The sequence below is a fragment of the Papio anubis genome, chromosome 1 (assembly GCF_008728515.1).
Source record: "Papio anubis isolate 15944 chromosome 1, Panubis1.0, whole genome shotgun sequence".
NCBI lineage: Eukaryota > Metazoa > Chordata > Mammalia > Primates > Cercopithecidae > Papio > Papio anubis.
This window is the reverse complement of record NC_044976.1, coordinates 119,142,956-119,164,989: the sequence shown is the minus strand read 5'-3', so window position 1 is coordinate 119,164,989 and position 22,034 is coordinate 119,142,956. Positions and strand designations below refer to the sequence as shown.

The following is a 22,034-nucleotide window of genomic DNA, read 5'->3' as shown; positions in this document are numbered from 1 at the left end:
ATGTACTAACCTGGTTAATTAGAGTTACTGATAAATCCATAGCATTCATAACAATCAGAATAGAACTGGAACCAGAAACTCGTGGCTGAAAACTCATGGTCTCTTTGCTGATCGCTTTCACCATCCTGATCATTTTCTGTTAGTCAGGTGGCAGGGGTCGAGGTGAGGGGTGGGTATAAGGAATGAAGGTGTACCGAATGTGTAGGGAAGGGAAGGATTTTATTATCTCCCTAGTCCTAAAAAAAAAGAAAAAAAAAAACAAAAAAAAAACGCTTCTCTAGGAAATAGGAGCTTTCCACTGTCTGAAATCCTGTGGCTGCTTGTGGTTTGAGGCTGCTCTTCCAGAAAAAAGTACTTGAGAACTAAAGACTTTCCAATCAGCCTGTTAGAAACTGCTCTCTCTATTGCTACATGAGGACCCAAAGAGAAAAAAACAAAAACAAACCCTCAAAACCATCCAGGTACACAGAAGCATCAGAACTATAAAGAAACCTGCTTTCTTACAAATAAGGAATCAAGCTAATAAGAAATTATCTTCCTCTAGTCAAGACACTTTCATTCTACTGAAACTACCTTAGATGGAAGATTTTTTCTACTTGTTGAACTTCCACCTATTCAGGTGTACAGCCATTGAGAAAACGCTTGAAGAGGTTTCCGTTTGGTCTAGCACTCACTCCACAACCTGCCTTTCTGATTTCTTACCTGGCATATTATTCATTGATGGCAAGTTGGGAGAACGAGCTGGAGGGGAGTCGTCATCTGAGCTGGCCACAGTCTTGATGGCATCATGGTATAACGGGGTGGAACTGGGCATTGCAAACTTGGACATTCGAGACATCATAATAGAGAGTGGGTTCTGGGAAAGGGTTGGCTCTGGAGGCATGGTATAAGGTGTACTAGAGGGAAGACTTCCAGGGATATTCACAGAGGCAGGCTGGCTGGCTGTAGGAGGTGGGGGGCCACCTAAAAGGAAGCAAAATAAAACAAAACGGGCAGGGAATTAGATTCCTTTTGAAGGGTATTGGGCCCTATGATTATGAACTAGCAAGGCCAGGAATGAAACAGATGAACAGGACAGTGTTATTAGACCCCAGACACAAATCATCAATCTTCTAGTCAAGCTCTGTGTGAGTGCAGAGGGAGACCGCAGCGTGATATGGAGGTGACATGACGGATCAGCAGATGTGAAGACAAACACACCAGAATGTGTTAGAAATATTAGTTCAAGCTTAGGGAAAATATGGTTTACAGACAACCATTTCACTGAATAGAATGTGAAATTAGTGGATCTCTTTCCCTTGCCAATCATAGTTTAGAATTCGACTCAGGTATTAGTATGCCATGAAGCCAGACTAGTGATATAGCCCCAGGTACTAACGACATCACCCTACACGCATTCTTGATTAATTTCCACAACCAAGATGTTTGAACCAAAAAGGTCCGAGGGGGCTGTTCCACTGTACTGCTTCAGTGAACTGTTACTCCACCGAGACACTTTAGCTTGGTAGGATAAATCTTCTGTCTTGCTCTGATTCTAGTCTTTCTCAGGTGGAGACAGCGCCAACCTAGTATTTACACCTTGGCGCTACTTCCACTGACCACCTCAAGTCCCACTCACAAAACCATCATCATCAGCAAGAATCTCTCCCAGGAAGAAAATCCTCCTAAATTGTAGCTGATGTGTGGAAACTGTGGTCTACTAAGGAGAAGGTTTTGGTAACTGTTTCTGTGGTCAACAGGTATTTACAAGAACCACACAAGTCTTACAGCAGCTTCCCCTGTCTGTTTAGGATTATACCCAGAATCTCGATTCAAGGGCAGCCGCTTGCAGTGGGTCCAGTATTTAATGAAGCCACATTCATCCACTGTTAAGACATTTTATTGCATCTGTTCATTGTGCGAATGTAAATTATTCTGTGAACCCAACACATAATCCCCATTTCCCCTCTTCCTTTTAACAGTCCCTCTGACACACATATTTTTTGCTGAGATTGGGCACTTCTGCATAACCCCATGGAAACAGATTATGCACCTTGCCACGAATACGGCCATTTCAACAAAGACTGCCAGAGGTGTACTCAAGACACCAGTTTTCTTAAAGTAACTGTATCAGGCTCTAGCAGTCTCCAGCTACAAGGTGCAACTGTGAGGATGCAAGCATACTGACCTGACTCTACATTTCCCAGCATGGCTGGGGAGGCCATGGTGAGCGGTGCTTTATGGTTTGGAGGGATCCCAGGACTCTGAAGGGGAGGTTTTGGAGAAGAGGTCCATCCAGGTGAGGGGGCAGGAAGTGATGGAGACTTGAGGTGGACAGGTGAAGCAGCAGCAGACCCCAAAACAGGGGGGGACTTAATGGAAGCAGCAGCAGCTGGGCCCGCCAGCATGCCTGCCAGCTGCGATGGAGTCTGGGGCGACTTGAGGTTCCCCGAGGGCGAGCCCAGCATTGGTGACTGGACTTGGTGCATCGTGGGAGACTTCAGAGGGTTAATGCCTGGGGAATGCACCTGGCTGCCTGCCACAGATATATCCAGGGGCTTCCGCCCCAGGCCGCGTTGAACTGCAGGAGCTGTGTTGAGGCTGGTGGGGTTACTGGAAGGGTTGAGAGGTAGTGGTGGCATATGACTGAGCCGGCTGTTAGTCCTTTGGTCGGGCCCAATTGGTTCTCTGAGATTCCGCAAGCCACTGTTGCTGCCTGGACCCTGAGACATGGGAAGGAATGGTCTGGGACCCATGCCATACTCCTGCTGGGGGTGCTCACCAAATGGCAGTGGCACCATCTTCTGCTGAGCAGGCAGCATGTCTGAGCCACCTGGGCGTAATTTCAGCATCTCCTCAGGGCCCGCCCCAGCCTCTCTCATCTTCTGAGGTATCATCTGAGAGTTGGATCCCATGTTGACATTTAGATTGACATCTCCCTTCATCCCACTAGGAACCATCCCAAATTCAAGTTCCCGACCAGGGCCCATCTGTGGGGGCATTCCTTTTGGAAAGTCACCCCTAGAAGGACTCAGAGGGCCCTCAACTGGTATTCGAGGGAAAATGGGGTTATTCCCAGGCTCCATGTGGCGCTGGGAGCCTGGAATCATCCTGTTCATCTCCATGCTGGGCCTGATGCCTTCCATGGCCATCCCTGGGGGGAGACCCAGCTGTTTCTCTGCCAGCTGCTGCTGAAACATCTCTTCAGACAATCCTTGGGGGTTTGGGAAGCGTTCCCCTCGGCCGGGACCGCTGAAGACGCCCTGGCCAGGAGGAAAATTTCGACCATCTGGGATTTTTGGCACATCATCTGGCCAACTGACTCCAGAAAGACCTGGTCTAGATGCAGGGTTGGGGACATTTGGCCCTTCCATTTCAGAGTTTATCATGCCTGCAAATCCAGGGAGGCGCATCTGGCTCCCTGGCATGTTAGGGTGGGGAGCCATGCCCCTCGGGGGCAGAGAATGTGGCATGTTGATACCATCAGAAAATGGCTCTGCACCCCCAGGTGCCCAGCCTTCACTAGGGGTCATCTGGTATGGAGGGGGGGGCCCTCGGACCACTCCCCGAGGCCCGTGCTGATGGACCATCATATCCTGGAGGGAACATTGCTGGACAACCACTTGTTCCTGCTTCCTCCTCTTCTCTTCATAAAACTCCTGCTGCAGTTTCAGCCACGCTATCTGCTCGGGAGTCATATGGTCGAGGTGGTCGGGTCCTATGGTCCCAGACTGCGAGTTCATAGAAGGTGGAACCATTTCATCTGGAGAAAAGGGCACATCTCTATGTCCTTGAGGGCCAAATGGAGCTCCCACGTCTGTCCGGGGCCCAGGTCCCTTACCTAGGCTTTGGGATTGGGCCATCATGGCCTGTATTGGCCCTTCTGGTTTTTTCTGAGGCCCATCTAATACCCCAGGATTCTGCTGGGGTCCCCCACTTTGTGCTCCCGTGAATTCTTTCTCATCAGGAAAAAGCATGCGCTGGATATCTCTGAGAGTTTGTAAGGAGCGCTCCCGGTGCTCCAGCTGCTCCTGAGATAGACCATCGGGATTCTCTCCCAGTGTGGGGGGCTCACCACTGGACACTGGTGGAGGCGGAGGGGCTTTGGGATCTGCTGAAGAGCTATTGCTCCCCTGGGAGACGGGGGTCACTGCCCGATTGTTGGGCGTTGAGTTGGGCCCAGTACCATCTGGGGGCAGTGGAGTGGAGCTGGCAGGACTTCCTACAGAAGGAATCAGTTTGTTTTCTACCCCAGGACTCTCCCGGTCCAGGGGACGTGGGGGTGCGGCAGGCTTGGGTGCTGGTGCCGGAATGGGTGGAGTTGGCTGCAGTCTGGTATTCTGGGAAGAATTCTGGTCCTGGTTGGCTGGAGCTGGGGGCTGTTGTGGGAGAGGTTTCGGATCATTCCGAAGGGCAGATATCTGTGTGTTCTGAAGACAAACAAATATTTTAAAAATCACTGGTAAACTGAACAGAAGGGCAATTAAAAGAGCAAGATATGTTATAAAGGAATTGTACCCAGTCACATAAATCTAACTGACACTGGCTGTAGAAAGTGCTCATGTACAACCCTCTTCTGGGCAAGGATTTTTTTTTTTTTTTTTAAACTTACTGTCAAATGGCATCCTCTTTCCCGTGCTGAAGATTAGATTTCAATAACTTTAAAAGTATGCCAGGGGAGAGCCACTCTGCCAAAGTGAATACATTTCAGTATCTATTTTGAGGAACAGGTTTGATATCACATGTCTACTATGTGTTTCTGATTCAGAGAGAGATTAGTTTCTTGGTATGTGGGAGGCTGTACCTAACACCTTTTTCTTTTCCCTGAAAGTATAACTGGGTATGTAGACTTCTCGTTGTCAATCAAAAGGCCTGATGTTGCCATCTGAAAGAGAAAGCGTAAGTCACTTGCAGCTCTGTACTCTACCAGCCGAGGAAGCGGGTAAGACTGCTCCATTTCAACGTCTCCTCTGGCAGGGTGACTACTGAGGCGCTCCCCTCCTGGAGTTTCCAGGGGGTCTGACATCTCCGGTTTCTGTTTTTGGTTTGTGATCACTGATTCCATATTTGATAAGAATTTGTACATTAACTGTAGTGAGATAATCTGCAGACAGGAAGCTTCTGTGGGGAAATCTGAGGCTATCTAGCTTATGGTGTCTCTTGAACTGTTCTTTCTAGTAGACAGTAGACTGCCCTTTTATAACATGCTGGATGATTCCTTATTATTATTTATTAAGTACCAATGCTATATAAGTCCAGGGTAGAAGCACACTCACCTACAATAGCTGACATGGACACCTTGAATGTTTGGAAGAGGGATGTATATGTTCTGGGTCTAAACCAATAGCACTGCTGAAATGTAAGAGGGCACTGACAAATAGAAGGGCTTGATCTACAAACTCTGTCTCAGAGACCTTTCACCAAAGGCCTTTCTCCAGACCCTTTTTTCATGTTCATTTGCTCCTACTTGTTCACTTAATCCAGTCCATATTTCCAAACCCTTCAGGCTCTTACCTCCTCACCTACTCTCTGGAATGTTTACCTGTGTGCAAATATGTAAACAAATAATTATGTGTACCTCTGCATATGAACAATTTGTGTTATATATACACGAAAACATATCTTTGAGTACTTATATTCTGTGAATACATACATAAATGTTGGATTTGGAGGTATCCATGCACTTGTCTGTAGGTATCGAGTTGTGTGAGTAAGATCGGCTGAATCTTATATGATTCTGTACAGTCAAAAGTATATTTCATGTCCACAACTCCTAACTGGAGTGTAGAGGTCACCTTGATTTTCCTTCTAGTGCCATTTTAAGTTTGGTTTTGTTAGTCAGGTTTTGTTTGTTGTGGGTGGGTACTCATTTCATATAAGGAAACCATGACAGCAGAAAACATTTAGATGGGGAACAATGGATTATTCCCAATTCCTTCCTTAACTCCTTTCCTGATTTTAGTACCAGAGAAGGTATAGGTGTAGTATTAATATTAAGAACTACCATTAAGTCAATAAAAGGTTGGTTTCAGCTGCACTGTACCGTATTCATTCCAGGACAATACGCATTTTAAATATAATGGTATGCATCTTCTACCCTTGAGTAGTCAAGATGCATGGGGAACGTGAAATTCCTTTTCTAAGTTTAGGAAGGCCTAAGCTCTGCTTATGTCTACAAAGATGGAGACTTTCCTGATACACAAAATAGGAAAGATGCCACCTATTTTATCTTGAATTGTCACTTTGATCATTTATTGTCAATTAACTTTTCCCATGTTTAAGACTCATCCCAAGGGCCGGGCGTGGTGGCTCACGCCTGTAATCCCAGCACTTTTGGAGGCCGAGGCAGGCAGATCCCAACGTCAGGAGATCAAGACCACCCTGGCTAACACGTTGAAACCCCATCTCTACTAAAAAATACAAAAAATTAGCCAGGCGTGGTGGCGGGCACCTGTAGTCCCAGCTACTTGGGAGGCTGAGGCAGGAAAATGGCGTGAACCTGGGAGGCAGAGCTTGCAGTGAGCCAAGATGGCGCCACTGCATTCCGTCCTGGGTGACACAGCAAGACTCCATCTCAAAAAAAAAAAAAAAAAAAAAAAAAGACTCATCCCAGTATTAGATTTCATGCTCCCTGAAAGCAGGGACTGTGTCTTGAACCTCTTAGTATCTCCCATAGCATTCGGTGCAATGGCTTGATGATGCCAGATACAAGAAATATCTTTTGGTTCAATTTGATAAACTACATCCACTGTATGGTTTTTCTAATGGAGTTTATAGCAGGTGCTTAAGATCCAGATAGAAAACAGACTAACATTTATTACAATTTTACAAATATCAAGCAATTAAAAGCCTTCAATGGTCTTATCACTTTGAAATAAATATGAATCACTTTGAAAGTTGATGAGGCTCTGATTATGATATTGTCATCATGTACTCCAGAAGTTGTAGTTGCTGCTTTTTTTCTGTTCTTTGTTATTCAACTAGCTCAAGAGCGTTATTTTTAAAAAACCTGCTCTGTACACACGGTCTGAATTTAGATTTTCCCAGAGACGATTACATGAAGGAAACCCAAAGATATCTTTGTAGGTCCTCTTTTAGTTTGCATCTTCTTCCCCCTAGCAATTCATCAATCTACTATCTTTCTCGTAGAAAACGCTAGTATAGTATGATATGCCTAATGCCCCACAATGTCAGAATTAGGTTAAATGCCAAGAACACAGCTCATACCATCAAGACTACCTTCCTATCAATTAAATTCACCACCTCCTTTCCTTTGCAGTCACTGTAGAATCATTAAACCATTACTCGGTTTCTGAAACAACATACCAGAGGGGCTGTGCTTCTCTCTGTCTTGCTGTTAGAAACGTTCTGGATGTGGAAAGAGACGATCGTTTCAACCTGGCCCTTCAAAACAGCTTCTGCAGCTCTGCAAAGACGGAAGAGACAGCACACACTAGAACTTGTTTCTATTTCACTAACTGTAATTCCAAAGCACTTTAACCCCACAATAAACTTGTAAGGGAGAAGAAGGAATATAAAGAACCACCACAAATGTTGAAGAAGAAATCAAGACAAACATGCTTCATTATTTATGTTTACCACTTACCATCAAAATTCTAAAATTAAAAGATAGCCATCTGCAAATCCCAAAAGAGGCATTAAAAAACAAAAACCAAGATTTTCTCCGGAAACCAATCCACTGTGGTAGGCGTTTTATGGAGAATCTGAGTTTAAAATCCCAACCCAAGAAGGTGGAAGATAAGATCGTACAATACCTAGTGACAGTTTAAGGCTGTTAAGATTCACTTTTTATCTTAAGTGAAAAACAAGTCAGAAAACCATATGTAGGGTACAATCACAGTTCTGATAAATAAAAATTGACTCATCCATCCACTAGAAATTTATATATAAAAATGTTTACAGTAGTTATCTCTGCAAATTCCAGAGATACTAATTTTTAGTTATACTTTCTAATTTTTCTAGAATGGACATTTATTACTTGTGTTGTTTAGAAAATAACAACAGGTAGGTTGCAGAAAAGTGTGTATTGTGCAATCAATTTCTTCTCTAAAAGGAGGTATATATGGCCAGGTGCGGTGGCTCATGCCTGTAATCCCAGCATTTTGCGAGGCTGAGGCAGGCAGATCACCTGAGGCTAGGAGTTCAAAACCAGCCTGGTCAACATGGTGAAACCCCATCTCTACTAAAAAATACACAAAATTAGCTGGGCGTGGTGATGGGTTCCTGTAATCTCAGCTAATCAGGAGGCTGAGGCAGAAGAATTGCTTGATCCCAGGAAGTGGAGGTTGCAGTGAGCTGAGATCGCCACTGCACTCCAGCCTAGGCAACAGAGACAGACACCATCTCAAAAAAACAAAAAGAGGTATATAAGTATATCTGTACACGCATGAAAAATTTCTGAAAGGGAAGCAAAGGATATATTATCAGTGGTTGCCTCTGGGGGAGTTTGGGTTGGGGAGGTTTTATGTTTTATCTCTTTCTGTACTGTTAACTTTAGGTGATAATAAAAGATCAATCTGCAATGGGAATAAGAACTTAGGTCCCCAGACAAGCCCTGCCCAACAGCAAGACACAGCCGTCAACTTACTTATTGGCCATCTCAGTAGAAAACACATACACCACTTTGGCTGGAGTCTTCTGAGCAGGTGTGGGCTCTGGGGCAGTAGTTTGGCCATGGGAGGGGGTGGAAGACCTGGGGGCTGTAGCATTTGATGGGGTCATCGAGTGTGGTGTGTGCTGGGAATCCTGGGACTTTATGTGGTCAGCAGAATTACATTCTAAAAGAATAAAATGACTCGTCATAGAAAGAATACAATTTCCTTTCTTCTGCTAGCATTTATAGCATCACAACACAAACCAACCTTGAGAATTTCAAGGAAGTACCACCTTGCTAAGAGGAAACCTCTTCTACTCATAAAATTTCCAATACTCTTCTCTCTCAAATGACTAATCATAGAGCAGTCTTCCCCCACTTCCTTACCTCTCTATTACACCTCCTTCATATATTAGCATAAATGTCCCTTCTTCCTGGTAACCTTTTTGAAACCTCCTAGACTTAACTGGGGATGGATCTCGCAGCCCTCTAACTTCTCTTATTTCAGCATTTATCATCTTTTACTGTAACTGTCTAATAATCAGGTTTCTAGGTGCATTCAAATCTTTGAGGACAACAGCTGTATCTATCTTGCTGACGATGGCCCCCCAGCATAGTGCTAGCACTTATAGCAGGCCTGCCAAAACACTTGAGGGAGGAGCGGAGGAAGGGAGGAGAAACAATCACCCAGGTTTTCATTTCTAATTTGGGTTGGAAAATCGTACTTCCATTCCTTGAATACTAACTTCATGTTCTGGCCTACAGTTAAGACTTTTGGTCTTATACTAGGAGGCAAAAAGCCTAAAACCACAGCTGTTGGTCCCATACCCTTCTTGGCTCACCCCATTTTGGTACTCGCCAAATCTCTACACATCTGGTAGCCACTCATTCCTGCTACACTAAAATCAGCTGTAACAAATCTGGACTATTGCCAGGGCCATGAAGGCTTCCTCTTGTGTCTGCAAGTCTGGCAAAATGGCAACTAGAGAATACAAGCCCCAAGACTTGGAGGATTGCTCTGATGGAGAAGAGAAGGGATACCAGAAACACTGCCCCAGTGGGGGCCGCTGGCACAGACAAACTAGAGTGACTGGCTTGAAACTAAAGTACAAACAGCACAGAGGCCAGAAACATGTGTACAAACAGGGTTAGGCCTGTGAAACATCCTACCATAACCCCTAAATCATTGCATCCTTAAGGGCAAGAACTCCTCAACTAGGAGGTTCCAAACAATTCTTCAGCTAGTAACAAATTGAGAAGAAATAGTTCCATCATAAACTGTGAGAACTCCTGCATCTGATACCTACTCTCCCCACTTGTCTGATACTAGGCTCTCTGGCCTCTGTCGAATGTCAGAGGCTTTCCCTCAGGAACACCTACTTCCCTCTGAGTCTCAAAGATCTTATAGACATACCTTTAATGTCAGAGTCATCGTTTGGAGTCCCAGGATCTCTCTGATCAAAGGAGTCGGCGGAAATACTTCGCTCCCTTTTCCCCTTGCCCTTGGCACCATTTCCAGCCCCATTCTTCAGCCCCATGCTCCCACCTGGGCCAGGGAGTGCTTTAGGGGTATGGCCCCCACTCTTGGAGTCACAGGGGGATGGCTGGGATTGGCTGGCTGAGCCCCCCTGTTTACCCTGATTGGAGAATTTGGAATCCAGCTGGGGGTTTCCAGATGGGGACATCACTGTAGGGGGACGGACCATCACCTCCTGCTTTGACTTAGGGCTACTAAAAGAAACAAATAACAAAGGAAGATCAGACACCAGACACAACTGGTCAGCACAAATTAGGGAGAAGCAGTTTCTATTGGGGGTCAAGGAAACCCTTAGGACTAAAATAACCACCCCATGATTCACCTCAGCCATTTGCTTGCTCCCACCACCCCGATCCCATCTCAGAGCTATCAGTAGAGAGGAGGATCAAGCAGAGTGGCCAGCCAGGTTTCAGGAACCCTAGAGTCACATGGGGACCCATCTCCAGGGCTTCTGTCAATAAAGGACAACGGTTTCTATGTACATAGAGAAGTGACTCTTACACTAAGACTAGCTCAGAGTAAACAAACAGGCATCGTTAAGATCAAAATACTACCCAGCCCCAGGCTGACGACAAGAACAGCTGTAGGAGAGCCTCACTTCCCTGATGGAAAATGCAAGCAGGTCCCAAAGAGCACGGGAGCTGGTGACTGTCAGGTTAGGGAAATCCTCCAGGATACTAATCCCTCCCAACAAGCAGTATTCCACCAAAGCAGATAAACCAACCGCTGCCCTCAGGGAGTGAGGACAAAATTCTTTTAGAGTAACAGTTTAAGTACTGGGAAACAGAGGAAAAAGGGTCACAGTGGGAGTATGGGGAATAATGTTTTAGTTCTAAGGCGTCAGGCCTCCTCACCATTCCAGGCCTCAGTTTCCCTGTTTGCCAACTTGGGCAGATGGTACTGGTTGGTCTCTATGGTCCTTTTGTTTGTGCTTTGGCAGGGAGGTGGGTGGAGAGGTCAGGGAATGATGAACAGAAGAGTAACAAAGGAAAACTCTAACATAATCTTTGATTACACTGTATCCTGCTTACTCTTATATTACTATTTACTAGTCTATTTTCTCTTCCTTTCCCATTTGGGTTTCATTTACTTCTAATTCAACATACTGTTTCACCAATGAGTGTTCACGGTGTGATTATGGCATCCCCAAGGGGCTGCAGGAAGAGGCCCTAGCCCTTACCTCTGTGTGTTTCCTGATGGAGAGTTCCTCACTTTAGGGTTACTGGAATGCATTGATTGAAATCCTGAGCTTGCAGTCACAAACGGGACAGGCTCACCGAGTTCCTCTCGGGTTGCAGCAGAAACAGCTGCTGGGGGCAGTGGCACTGGCCCACTGCTTGCTGGGTGCGTTCCTTAGCGCTGGCTGCCTATATGCCTTTTTCCTCTTTGTTTTTCTCTGCTGTGGAAGTGGGTCCTTTCCCCTCGCAGCTCCAGCATTCTCTGGGTGCGTACCTCCTGCTGCCAAAGGAAAATCTCGCATCTCCAGGGCACACTACAGGAAAAGGCCACCCAAAAAAAGTTGGGAGCAAAAACAGAGACATAAAACACCCTTACAATCGGATCAAGGTGAAAGCACTAGCCAACTCAGCGAAGCAGCTAGACCATGCCTCCACTTCCATCAGGGTGAAAGGAAAGGGTGATACTCCCATTGCGGACAAATGCTCAGGGGCCACACCAGCTGGAGGGTGACTAGGACTTCCTGTCAAGCATGCAAGCCTCCCACCCAAGTAGCATGGACCAGGCAAGGGTGAGCAGGGTGAGAAAGGCAGTTTTCTCTTTAGCTATGTATTCTCCCTTACATTTCTGCAGTTTTGAATATAAAACCCTCAAAAACTTGTGTCTTTCTTTTTTCAAAACAATGCTTTGAAACCCCTTGATACCGCAGATCCATAGTGACTCTCTGGTGTTTCAGTTCTGATGGCAAACAACAGCACTGAAATGAAACAACCCTCAATTTCCAACCATGATGCAAATTAATCTACGTTTATACTCTCAGGGCCTTGGGGGTGGGGGGACTTAAAAGGAGATACTTCTGAAATCAAATATTGAGCCAATACCAAATACAATCAGTTCTGCCCCCTGATTTCCATGATCTTTCTATTAAATTATGCCGAGTATGTGTCTCGTGTTCTCACTGCTTAATGACAGGGACTGCAGGCATGGGTAAGCATGGGAATGATCCATAATTCTGAAAGTAAAAGAACATCTTTGAAGGCTAAGATATTTTTTGAGCCAATTTGCAAGGCTAATTTGAAGCATAAAGGTCAAGAAAATATTCCCAAACCTAGCTAGAGAACAAATGAGAAAGTCCTTTATTTAGGGAAGCCTAGACGAATTCAGGTAAAACCAAGACATACTTTAAGTCTCTGCTCCTTCCCAGGGCAATTCCATTATGGTTTTCTTGTAACCACTATCCCCTTATCAACCCCCTTCCAGCTTCTAGTATCTTACTGACAAAGTATAGCAATGAAGCAGGAGATTATTAGGTGCAGGACTAGTGACTACAGAACCAAAGGGAGTTAGAAACAGCTCAGGTGCTGCAGCTTACATGTACTTTGAGAGAATGGAAACTGGGCTAAAACCAGGAGGTTGTAGCACTATGATCATTGTCACACGTTAAAGGTCTATTTATTCAATTAGAAATCTGCAATAGTCCCAGCTATTTTACCTGGGACAGTGAAAGAAATTTATGGAAGTTCTGAGTACATCCAATTAATTTTTTTCCTTTTTAAATAAAAAAGTCAGGAAAAAGAACTAGAATGAAAACATTATGAATGTTTCTATGCCGACCTCAGGAGAGAGCATGTTAAAAAACATTTTAGTCTTGATTATATTTAAGGTTCTATTTTTATCCCCCATCATCTTCCAGCTTTTTTTTTTTTTTTTTTTTGTTTAGACTAAGCAATGGATTGTGGTTGTCAAGTTTGACATATATAATCATAAACCATTTTGTAACCTCTCAATGAACATTAGAAATCACTGGGAAAATAGAAGTAGAAAATGAATCTTGCATGGACAAAGCCATCAGAAAACATTTACCTCAGGAAAAGAAAAGCAGTTACCATCTATATAGTCTCCCTCCATAACTTCTTCTAGTACTTTCTGTCTGCTTCTAGCACTCCATCACATGTCGTACTGAATAATCCTAGGTGTGTATTTTATCACCCTGTTAAGACTATGTTCTTAGAAGACAAGAACCTTGTTTTAAAGTTCTTCTGTTTTTCTACAATACTCAGCATGATGTACTAAGAATGTAGTTAGACCCTCCGTGACTTATTCAGGTTCTCCCATAACAGGAACACCTGGCATTTGTGTTACACACGTCTTCCAAAGAAACTCAAAACATTACAATTATCAAATCACCTCATTAATCTGCCAAGCATTTATGATGAGCTGGTAGCAAAGATGATTTCTAATAATAATGCTGTGAACATAAAACACTTTTATTTTTGAAGTACTTCTACATACAGTTTCATTTTCTCACAATTTGTCTGACTTTGATTGACAGGCATTTTAGAGATGAATGAATGGAGCACATGGGGTGTGAATGGTTTCTTCCAGGTTTCCAGTCACTGCTCTCAGACCCTGGCTCCTTCCTTGAAGCCATCTTCCTTCCCATTACTTTATGGAGGGAGAGACAGCATGGAGGTTGAAATAAGCATGTGGGCTCACCCAGTGACTGGGATCAAAATCTAGGTTTCTCAATCCCTAATCCAAGGACATAAGTTGTCCCTACTTTTAGCCTTTCTGATGATCAAAACGACTGAGCAAAAAATCTGCCAAACATATAGTTCCAAAGAATAAAATTAGGCTCTTCAGGAGGTTAGCGTTCAATGTTTAACCTTTAAGGACTGTAAAGGATCTTCCATAGAATCATTAGAGCCAGAGAGATATTTTCTTTCCCCAACATAACTACATCTCCTAACACCTTAGATCCACTTATACGATGTTTTTCTCTTCTATTCTTAATTTAAAACTTAAAATTTTTACTATGTGCTATGCATTGTTCTGAGTACTGTACAAACATGTTAACACAGTCACAAAAACCCCAGGAGGCAGGTGCCACTACTATTTCTATTTTAGAGATGAGAAAACGGGCTCTGCAATGTTAAGTAACCTGCCCAAGCTCACACCCTAGTAAACGGTAGAATGGGCCTTTAACCAGCACTCTGGTCACTGCAGCCCCAAAGTCTGTGCTCCTCATCACTGTAGTGCCTGTCAAAGTAGAGCCTTGGTGGGCAAGGTGAGCTAGTTCATATAAAGTGCTCAGCAGTATGATGTAAGCACTCCAGCGTTAAGTATCACTATGACTACTACTACTCTCTAGCGAGCATGCTGGCTTATCATGCCTGAATCCATTTCAAATTACCTTCTACATCTCCTAGGTACCACATTTCCTTCCTTCCTTCCCACTCCCAATACCTGGACTTGCCCAGTAGTTAATAAGAAGAGATGTTGCCAGGCAGAAAGTTCTTACTAGTAAATACACAAACCGATTTTCCTCAATAGCTATCTCTTCTTTCTTTTCTATTACTGAAACAAAAAAATAGCCCACTTTCTCCCAAGTCAGTCCAGCCACAGGTGAACTAGGCCTATCCCTTCCAGCCTTCTGAGAGCTCATTCTCCCCTCTGGCCATCCCCTCTGTCTGTTGGATCTTTCCAATCAGCATTCAGACAGGCTGTAGAATCTTCCAGTGCAAAAAAAAAAGCAAACCAAAACCCAGATCTAGCATTCTATTACCCTTCAGAGCCAAATTTCTGCACAGAGTTGACAAGACACAGTGTTCACTTCATCCTTTAATCATTTTAAACCAACTTCCACCCCCAAATCATAGCGACCACTATTTTTGTTAAGGTCACCACTGGCCACTTTTCTAATCTCATCTTACTCCATCTCTTAGATTCTGCCAGTTGCTCACTTCGTTCTTGTAACTCCTCTCCTGGTTTCCATAACACCTCATTTTCCTAGCCTTCCTCCCACCTCTCCAGGCCTTCTTCATCTGCTTCCTTTGCAGGCCTCTTTTTTACCTGATCTCTAAACTTTAGAGATCCTCTGGACTCTACTCTGAGTCATCTTCTCTTCTCATGCTCTAAGTTCTCTCCATGCCAACAACTCCCAAATTCACAGGTCCAGTCCAGCAGGTCTGTATATACATCTACCTGCTTGACATCTCCCTGGATGTCTCAAACTTAACAGGATCAAATATGAATTCTTCGATTCTGTATATAGCCTTCCTCCTAAAACCTTTTTCCTTCAGTTTTCCGTATCTTAATAAACGGCTCCTTTATCCACCTAGTTGCTCATGCCAGAGATTCGGAAGTCATTGTTGACACCTCTCTCCCTAAACTTCAACTTTCCTATATCAAGTTTGAATAGTTTTGTTGAATGAATGAAGTCTTGGCTTAAGTGTTTCTTTTTCAGAGGAGAAGAATCCCTTAATGCCATCAATCTACATGAAATTTTATATTACATTCTTTTTAAAGCATCTAGGGTTTTTCAACATGTTTCATGCTTTGTAATTATATACGCAATTTATGTGATCATCTGTGTAATATTCATCTCTCCAATTAGACCACAAGCTCCATGAAGGTAGGGACCATAACTGACTTATTCATCTCTGTATACCCAGCAATTACTACAGTGCCTAGCAGATGGTATTTGCTTAAAAAAAAATTTGTTGTGTTCTCCAAAGGAAGTGAAATCAGTATGTGGAAGTGATACTTGCCCTCCCATGTTCACTGCAGCATTATTTACAATAACTAAGACAGGGAACTAAGTATCCATCAACAGAGGACTGGATAAAGAAAATGTAGTATATATGCACAATGCAATACTATTCGGCCTTTAAAAAGAAGGAAATCCTGTCATTTGCAACAATGTAGATGAACTTGGAGACAGCAGGTTAAGTGAAACGAGCCAGGCACAGGAAGACAAATGCCACATGATCTCACTTATATGTGGAATCTTAAAAAGTTGGCAGTAGAAGCAGACAGTAAAATGGTGGTGGTGACCAAGGGCAGGGGCTGGGTGGAGGTGGCGGGGTGAGGGTTGGGTGATGTAAAGAAAAAAAATCGTTAAATAAAAGCTGAAGTTTTTCCCTAAGCTCGTTCTTCTAAGCCAGGCATGTGCTCCAGTGCTATCAGCCATCAGTGTACTCACCAAAACCCCAAGGGTCACGACACTGCAGTGCTCATCCTGGAGGTGAGGAGTCCAGGAACCCCCTTCTCAAAGATGACCCTCGTCTAGAAGAGGAAAAAAAAAAAGTCCTAAGCAGATTTTTTAAAAAATCAAAAACATCAATTTGTCAATGACTATCTTAAGACAAAAACAGGTTTCTTATTTATTCCAGAATATCAGTTTCAGAGGAAGCTGTCATCCCCCACACAAATAGAATCAACTCCCAATTTTTAAAGAGTTATATCTGATCTGTAGCCAGTTCAAGGCTCGTGTGGCTTTTCCTCCTTCCCAACAGCACATTTTATTTTCAGAGGCTGGAGAAATATAAAGTGCAAATCAAGTTTTCTACTTTTTAGAATTCTGGAAATGTAGTAGAAAGAAACCCCTCATAATTTTGCTTCTTCCCATTCCTTATTAGTATAGAGATCTGAAAGCTGACTGTAAAGGTGAGAAGAGACAAAATTCCAGATATGTCTCTGAACTTACAAAGTGAAGATCATTCACAGTTCTCCCTACTCTCAACCATAACTCTACATCCGGCAAGAACATTTATTTTCACACACTTTTGGGGGAACTTAAGAGCTGAATAACGTGACCAGATGACTTCCTTTTATTCAGTGCCTACTGTGTGCAAAGTGTGGTACTGAATTGAGCTGGCTAAGTCAATAAAACATGAAGTACTGGCCAAGCAGAACAATTTCCACCATTAGTCCTTATAAACTAAAATTACGACACTGAGCCTCCCTCTTTGCCCAGAATTTACAGTTTTGAAATAGCAAGGGAGAAGTAAGTTGCAGACTGTCTTAGGGCTAAATTCTTTAGGAATCTTTAAAAGGATTCCTAGAGAGGCATGCCATCAAGTTGTTTAAGTAAATTCACAAATTAATCTAACCAAGCTCAGAATCACCTCTATGATTCCAATTTCAACTCTTCCAGTGATGCTTTCCCATTTCCCTGCTGTAAGAAGTCCAGTTTATTAGAACGATGTCATGTTTAACAAATTTCATTTCTATGCTATGACCACTACTCCATAAAAGGCATAGTATCAAACTTAGAATGTGGAACTAAAAGGCCTCAGGATTCCATTCCTAGCTCATTCTTAACTTCTGGCATACCGACTACTAAAAAGCTTCCTCTCAGAAAAAGTACACAATAGGAAAGACCAAACTTTCCCCAACATGTGGAGAAAAGTAAACTATGCAATGGGCATGTAGAGAAAACCTTGGTCCAAGCAAAATATTAATGTACATTTTAGTACTCGTGGGGTAAAAACACCTCTGTCACCTTTTAATAGCTAACTTTAAGCAAATAAAATTTTGTATCAAGCTAAAGATTTCTGACAAAATTCAAGCATTCAAAAATGAATTTCAACTATCACCATCTGGAATAATGGCTACCCAGAATATTATTTCAGCACAGATGCCCCTTCTCTGTGAAACTCTCCTTGATTACTAACTCTCCTCTGTATGTCCTCCATGGCCCCCGGCATTATAATCACAATACTATTATAACACAAAACTGTCTGTGTAGACATGGAACTCCCTGAGGGCACTGTCATTCCTCCTCTCAGCACCTGATACCTGGTAGAAACTCAATTAATGCTGTTTGATCCATGTATTATAATGAGCTTGGGGCTTCTTGTATCGCTACCTTTACCTTGCATTCACACAAACTAAAGATGACATGATAAATACCTGTTTAACTTCTCACCACCTGCCTTTATCCTTGGCCCTATGAAATGAGTTACTGCACAAGTCCCTGCTCACAGAAAGGTGTAAGATAATTGCTCTTATATTTTTGACTTGCATTTAGTTTGATGATTTTTGCCTTGAGAATTCTTAGAATAATGAATAAATGTAGTTTTAACTTACAAGAGGCCCTACAGAAACAGAAACAAAAATCCAACATATTCAGACTGAATCACAAAAGTAACGACTTATCAGGATGTTCTTTACCTTTCAATATGTCCAATTTGCTATTTCTTCTACATCAGGACACGGAAGAACTTTCCAAAAATGATCTCTACCGCCCAATCAGATGGGAATGTTTCGGTCAAAGCGGAATGACACCAACTGGTCCCACATTCAGTCCTACAGGGATAAGGAAAAAGTAAAGTTCATACTTCAATTTATACTGATTCCAAGGAAAACCACCCATTCCCCAATGCTCTGCAGCCAAAGCAATCTTTGGAAGAAGAAACAGTAAGAAAACAATTAGGTCAAAAATGGAGAAGGAAGGCAAAACCACTAAAACTCAAAATACAAGAAGTCCAAGATAGGGTCACTGCAGCCCATCTCCATCCCACTGAGGCCTAACCATGCTAATGGATGACTGGGAGCTTAGAAAATCAAAAGCCACCAAATACAAAAGCCTCATTTTAATCATTGTTTTTAACATTTTCCACAACCAAAAACAGTCACCACAGGTTGTGAAATGGACTTTTGTTTCATGTCTTCTCTGTGCTCCTGTTCTTAGCATGGTGGAGATGCTAAAAAACACTGCAAAGCCTAAAATGCAACAGGCCATGAGATAATATAACTTTCAAAAATCAGTTGGTCTAGGGTAAGAGTTCTTAACTTGGGATCCCACTGACTCTCAAGAGGTCTGTGGATAGACTTGGGGGAGGGGAAGATGTTTGTGAAACTCCTGGGGAAAGCTCAGATGTTCATTTTGACTAACCTCTAAGTAATAATTAGCATGGCCTTCAATGATGAATGGAAGTAACCATCCCTGATAGCATTAGCAATTCTGTGACCTTGTCACCAACAGAAACCACAAGACATTTTCATGTCACATAGTTTTGTTGCAGATATCTTGGTATAATATATACACTACTTCAAAAATTACAGTCTCATTAGACCTGCAGCTGTATTTTATTATTTAATAATGTGTTATAAAGAAACATATGTTACAATTAATATTCTGATGACTGTTTCCATTTCATTTATAATTCAATGTATTTTATCTTGTGCATTTAAAAAACATTCTCAGAAGGGGGTCCTATGTTTCACTAGATTGCCAAAGGAATACATGGGACATTATAAGGTTAAGAACCCCTGAACTGGCCAGGCACGGTGGCTCAAGCCTGTAATCCCAACACTTTGGGAGGCCAAGGCAGGTGGATCACAAGGTCAGGAGTTCGAGACCAGCCTAGCCAACGTGGCGAAAACCCTGTCTCCACTAAAAAAATAATAATAATAATAATAATAATTACACAAATTAGCTGGGCATGGTGGCATGTGCCTGTAATCCCAGCTACTCAGGAGGCTGAGGCAGGGGAATTGCTTGAACCCAGGAGGCGGAGGTTGCAGTGAGCTAAGATCGTGCAACTGCACTCCAGCCTGGGCGACAGAGCAAGACTCCGTCTCAATTTAAAAAAAAAACAAATCAAACAAAAAAAAACCCCTAATCTAGAGCAAGTAATCTTCACCAAGGCAGGAAGAGAAGTTATTCCACCAACACTATTTCATAACTGAAGAAAATTAAGCTGCCAGGAAGCCAGGAAACATATCCAAGGCCACAGACATTTGGGGTTGGCGTAGCCCAGGTTAGCACTCACAGCATCTATCTTCCTACTCTCCCATGGGGACCTTTGCTTACATTTCTACAATTGTCATCACTATTACTGTCTTGCCACTAAAGGGAGAAAGGCATTACCTTTCAAAACTAATATAAAACAAAAACCCAAACAACAGAACAAGACAGATGTACAAGATACTCCTTTTTGTTCCTTGATAAAGCACATTACCAAAGCTGAATTTGGTCTGTTAGTGAGATAGTAGTTTTACAGAAATTGGAAGAGTTGGGCTACATAATCCCTCATTCTAAGAGATGTTCAGAGCACTTTGCAGTTAGGCACTAACCTGTCAGGCAGAAACGCCATTATGAGTGGTTAGGGCAGGTGGTCTTACTACTTTGTAGATGGGAGAACTGGAGAAATGAGAGAAATATAAGGGATTTGTTCAAAGTCACACATAAGTCAATGGGAGAATGAACTTCCTGATTCTACAACCAAGGCTCTAATTACTGTACCAAGTCACCATGAACAAACATTTAGTTGATTATAATGCTTGTGAAACATCTGTATTCTTTTTCCCCACAAACCAGAGAGCATTTTCTTTTTATTCACAGAAGCAGACACTTCTGAGGAGCCAAGTGACATACACTTACCTTATACAAAGAGAACTCTATGGAAATTGTTCTTTTATCTTTTAGCCAATGACCTCCCTATCTACCATCTCTTTTGAAATCATTATCATCTTATATTCTACATGGCTATTAACAAAATATTTTAATGGTTCAATTCCAAATCTCTAAGTCATAAAACTTCCAAATCTCATACTCCCATCCCTCATCTCAACTCTTCTCAAATTTACATTAAAATTTCTCTTCTAGGCCATGCGCAGTGGCTCACGCCTGAAATCTCAACACTTTGGGAGGTGCAGGCAGGTGGACCACTTGAGGTCAGGAGTTCCATACCAGCCTGGCCAACATGGTGAAACTCCGTCTCTACTAGAAATTCAAAAATTAGTTGGGCATGGTGGCGCATGCCTGTAATCCCAGCTGCTGTGGAGGCTGAGGCAGGAGAATTGCTTGAACTGGGATGGGGAGGCGGAAGTTGCAGTGAGCCGAGATCGTGCCACTGCACTCCAGCCTGGGCTACAGAGGGAGACTCCATCTCAAAAAAAAAAAAAAAAATTCTAGCCAGGTGCGTTGGCTCACACCTGTAATCTCAGCACTTTGGGAGGCTGAGGTAGGTGAATCACCAGAAGTCAGGAGCTCAAGACCACCCTGGCCAACATGGCGAAACCCCATCTCTACTAAAAATACAAAAATTAGCTGGACATGGTGGCATGTGCCTGTAATTCCAGCTACTTGGGAGGCTGAGGCAGGAGAATCACTTGAACCTCGGAGGCAGAGGTTGCAGTGAGTCGAGATTAAACCACTGAACTCCAGCCTGGGAAACAGAGCGAGATTCCATCTCAAAAAATAAATAAATAAAAATAAAAATAAAAAAAATAAAATACAATTTCTCTTTTTATCCAAACCCTCAAACAACTAATGGAATCTTCATTTCTCAAAGCATCCTTATGCCATTTAACTAACAGCTCCTCTTATAAACCCATCTCTGTCTTTAATAGTTTGGGTGTTTTTCAATAGTGAATAAGGAGGTCTTTCTTAAATTTTTATGTAGGGCCATTACACTATTCACACAAACATCTCTTCCTTGCTAAAACTTTCCAATCACTAGTATTCAGTAAAAAACACAAAACAGGACAATCATGTTGCACAATTTCCACAAAGGTTCTAAACCCACATGTCTTACTTCCAACATCCTTTTGCCCCCTCCTCCCATCTCTCAATGATTTTACAATTTATCCTTACTGTCTGTTAGTTCTAATTCATCACTTTGCTCAGTGCACAAGTCCAAATCTCTGCCCCAAAAACGAACATTTAATTCCTGAATATATCAAGTGATAACTAATACTCCAATACCCATCATTGACCAAAATGTAACTCTTTACATTGACAGTCATTTCCCCACTGAAATCACTGCCAGGGATTTACCTATGTTTGCCGTAACCAAAGTCAAATTTTGCATCAGTTCTATCCCATCTTACAGACTCTCTACTACGAGATACTTATGTCCATTTCTCTAACTTATCTAGTAACTTTATTAGTCCCCAACTGGACTCCAATGTAGGCTCTAAGTCTCTCCTATCACT

The 22,034-nt window shown here is 42.8% G+C and overlaps 1 protein-coding gene across 5 annotated transcripts in view; it reads right to left on the bottom strand.

The window, feature by feature from the left end:
* The window catches only part of BCL9 (BCL9 transcription coactivator), an 89,752-nt gene that overhangs the window by 3,008 nt on the left and 64,710 nt on the right, over positions 1-22,034 (bottom strand). For 3 of the 5 annotated variants that reach the window (XM_021923025.2, XM_021923018.2, XM_021923022.2), the window contains exons 2-9: positions 18,264-18,398; positions 16,291-16,373; positions 11,311-11,622; positions 10,008-10,324; positions 8,588-8,777; positions 7,306-7,405; positions 2,168-4,409; positions 703-963 (exon numbers count right to left, since the gene is read on the bottom strand). In XM_021923025.2, coding sequence (XP_021778717.1) covers positions 703-963; positions 2,168-4,409; positions 7,306-7,405; positions 8,588-8,777; positions 10,008-10,324; positions 11,311-11,363 — 3,163 coding nt within the window. In that variant the 5' untranslated portion in view covers positions 11,364-11,622; positions 16,291-16,373; positions 18,264-18,398. Of the gene's footprint in view, positions 1-702; positions 964-2,167; positions 4,410-7,305; positions 7,406-8,587; positions 8,778-10,007; positions 10,325-11,310; positions 11,623-16,290; positions 16,374-18,263; positions 18,399-20,171; positions 20,239-22,034 lie in introns of all 5 variants that reach the window. The other 2 variants (XM_021923020.2, XM_021923026.2) reach the window with 2 other exon arrangements.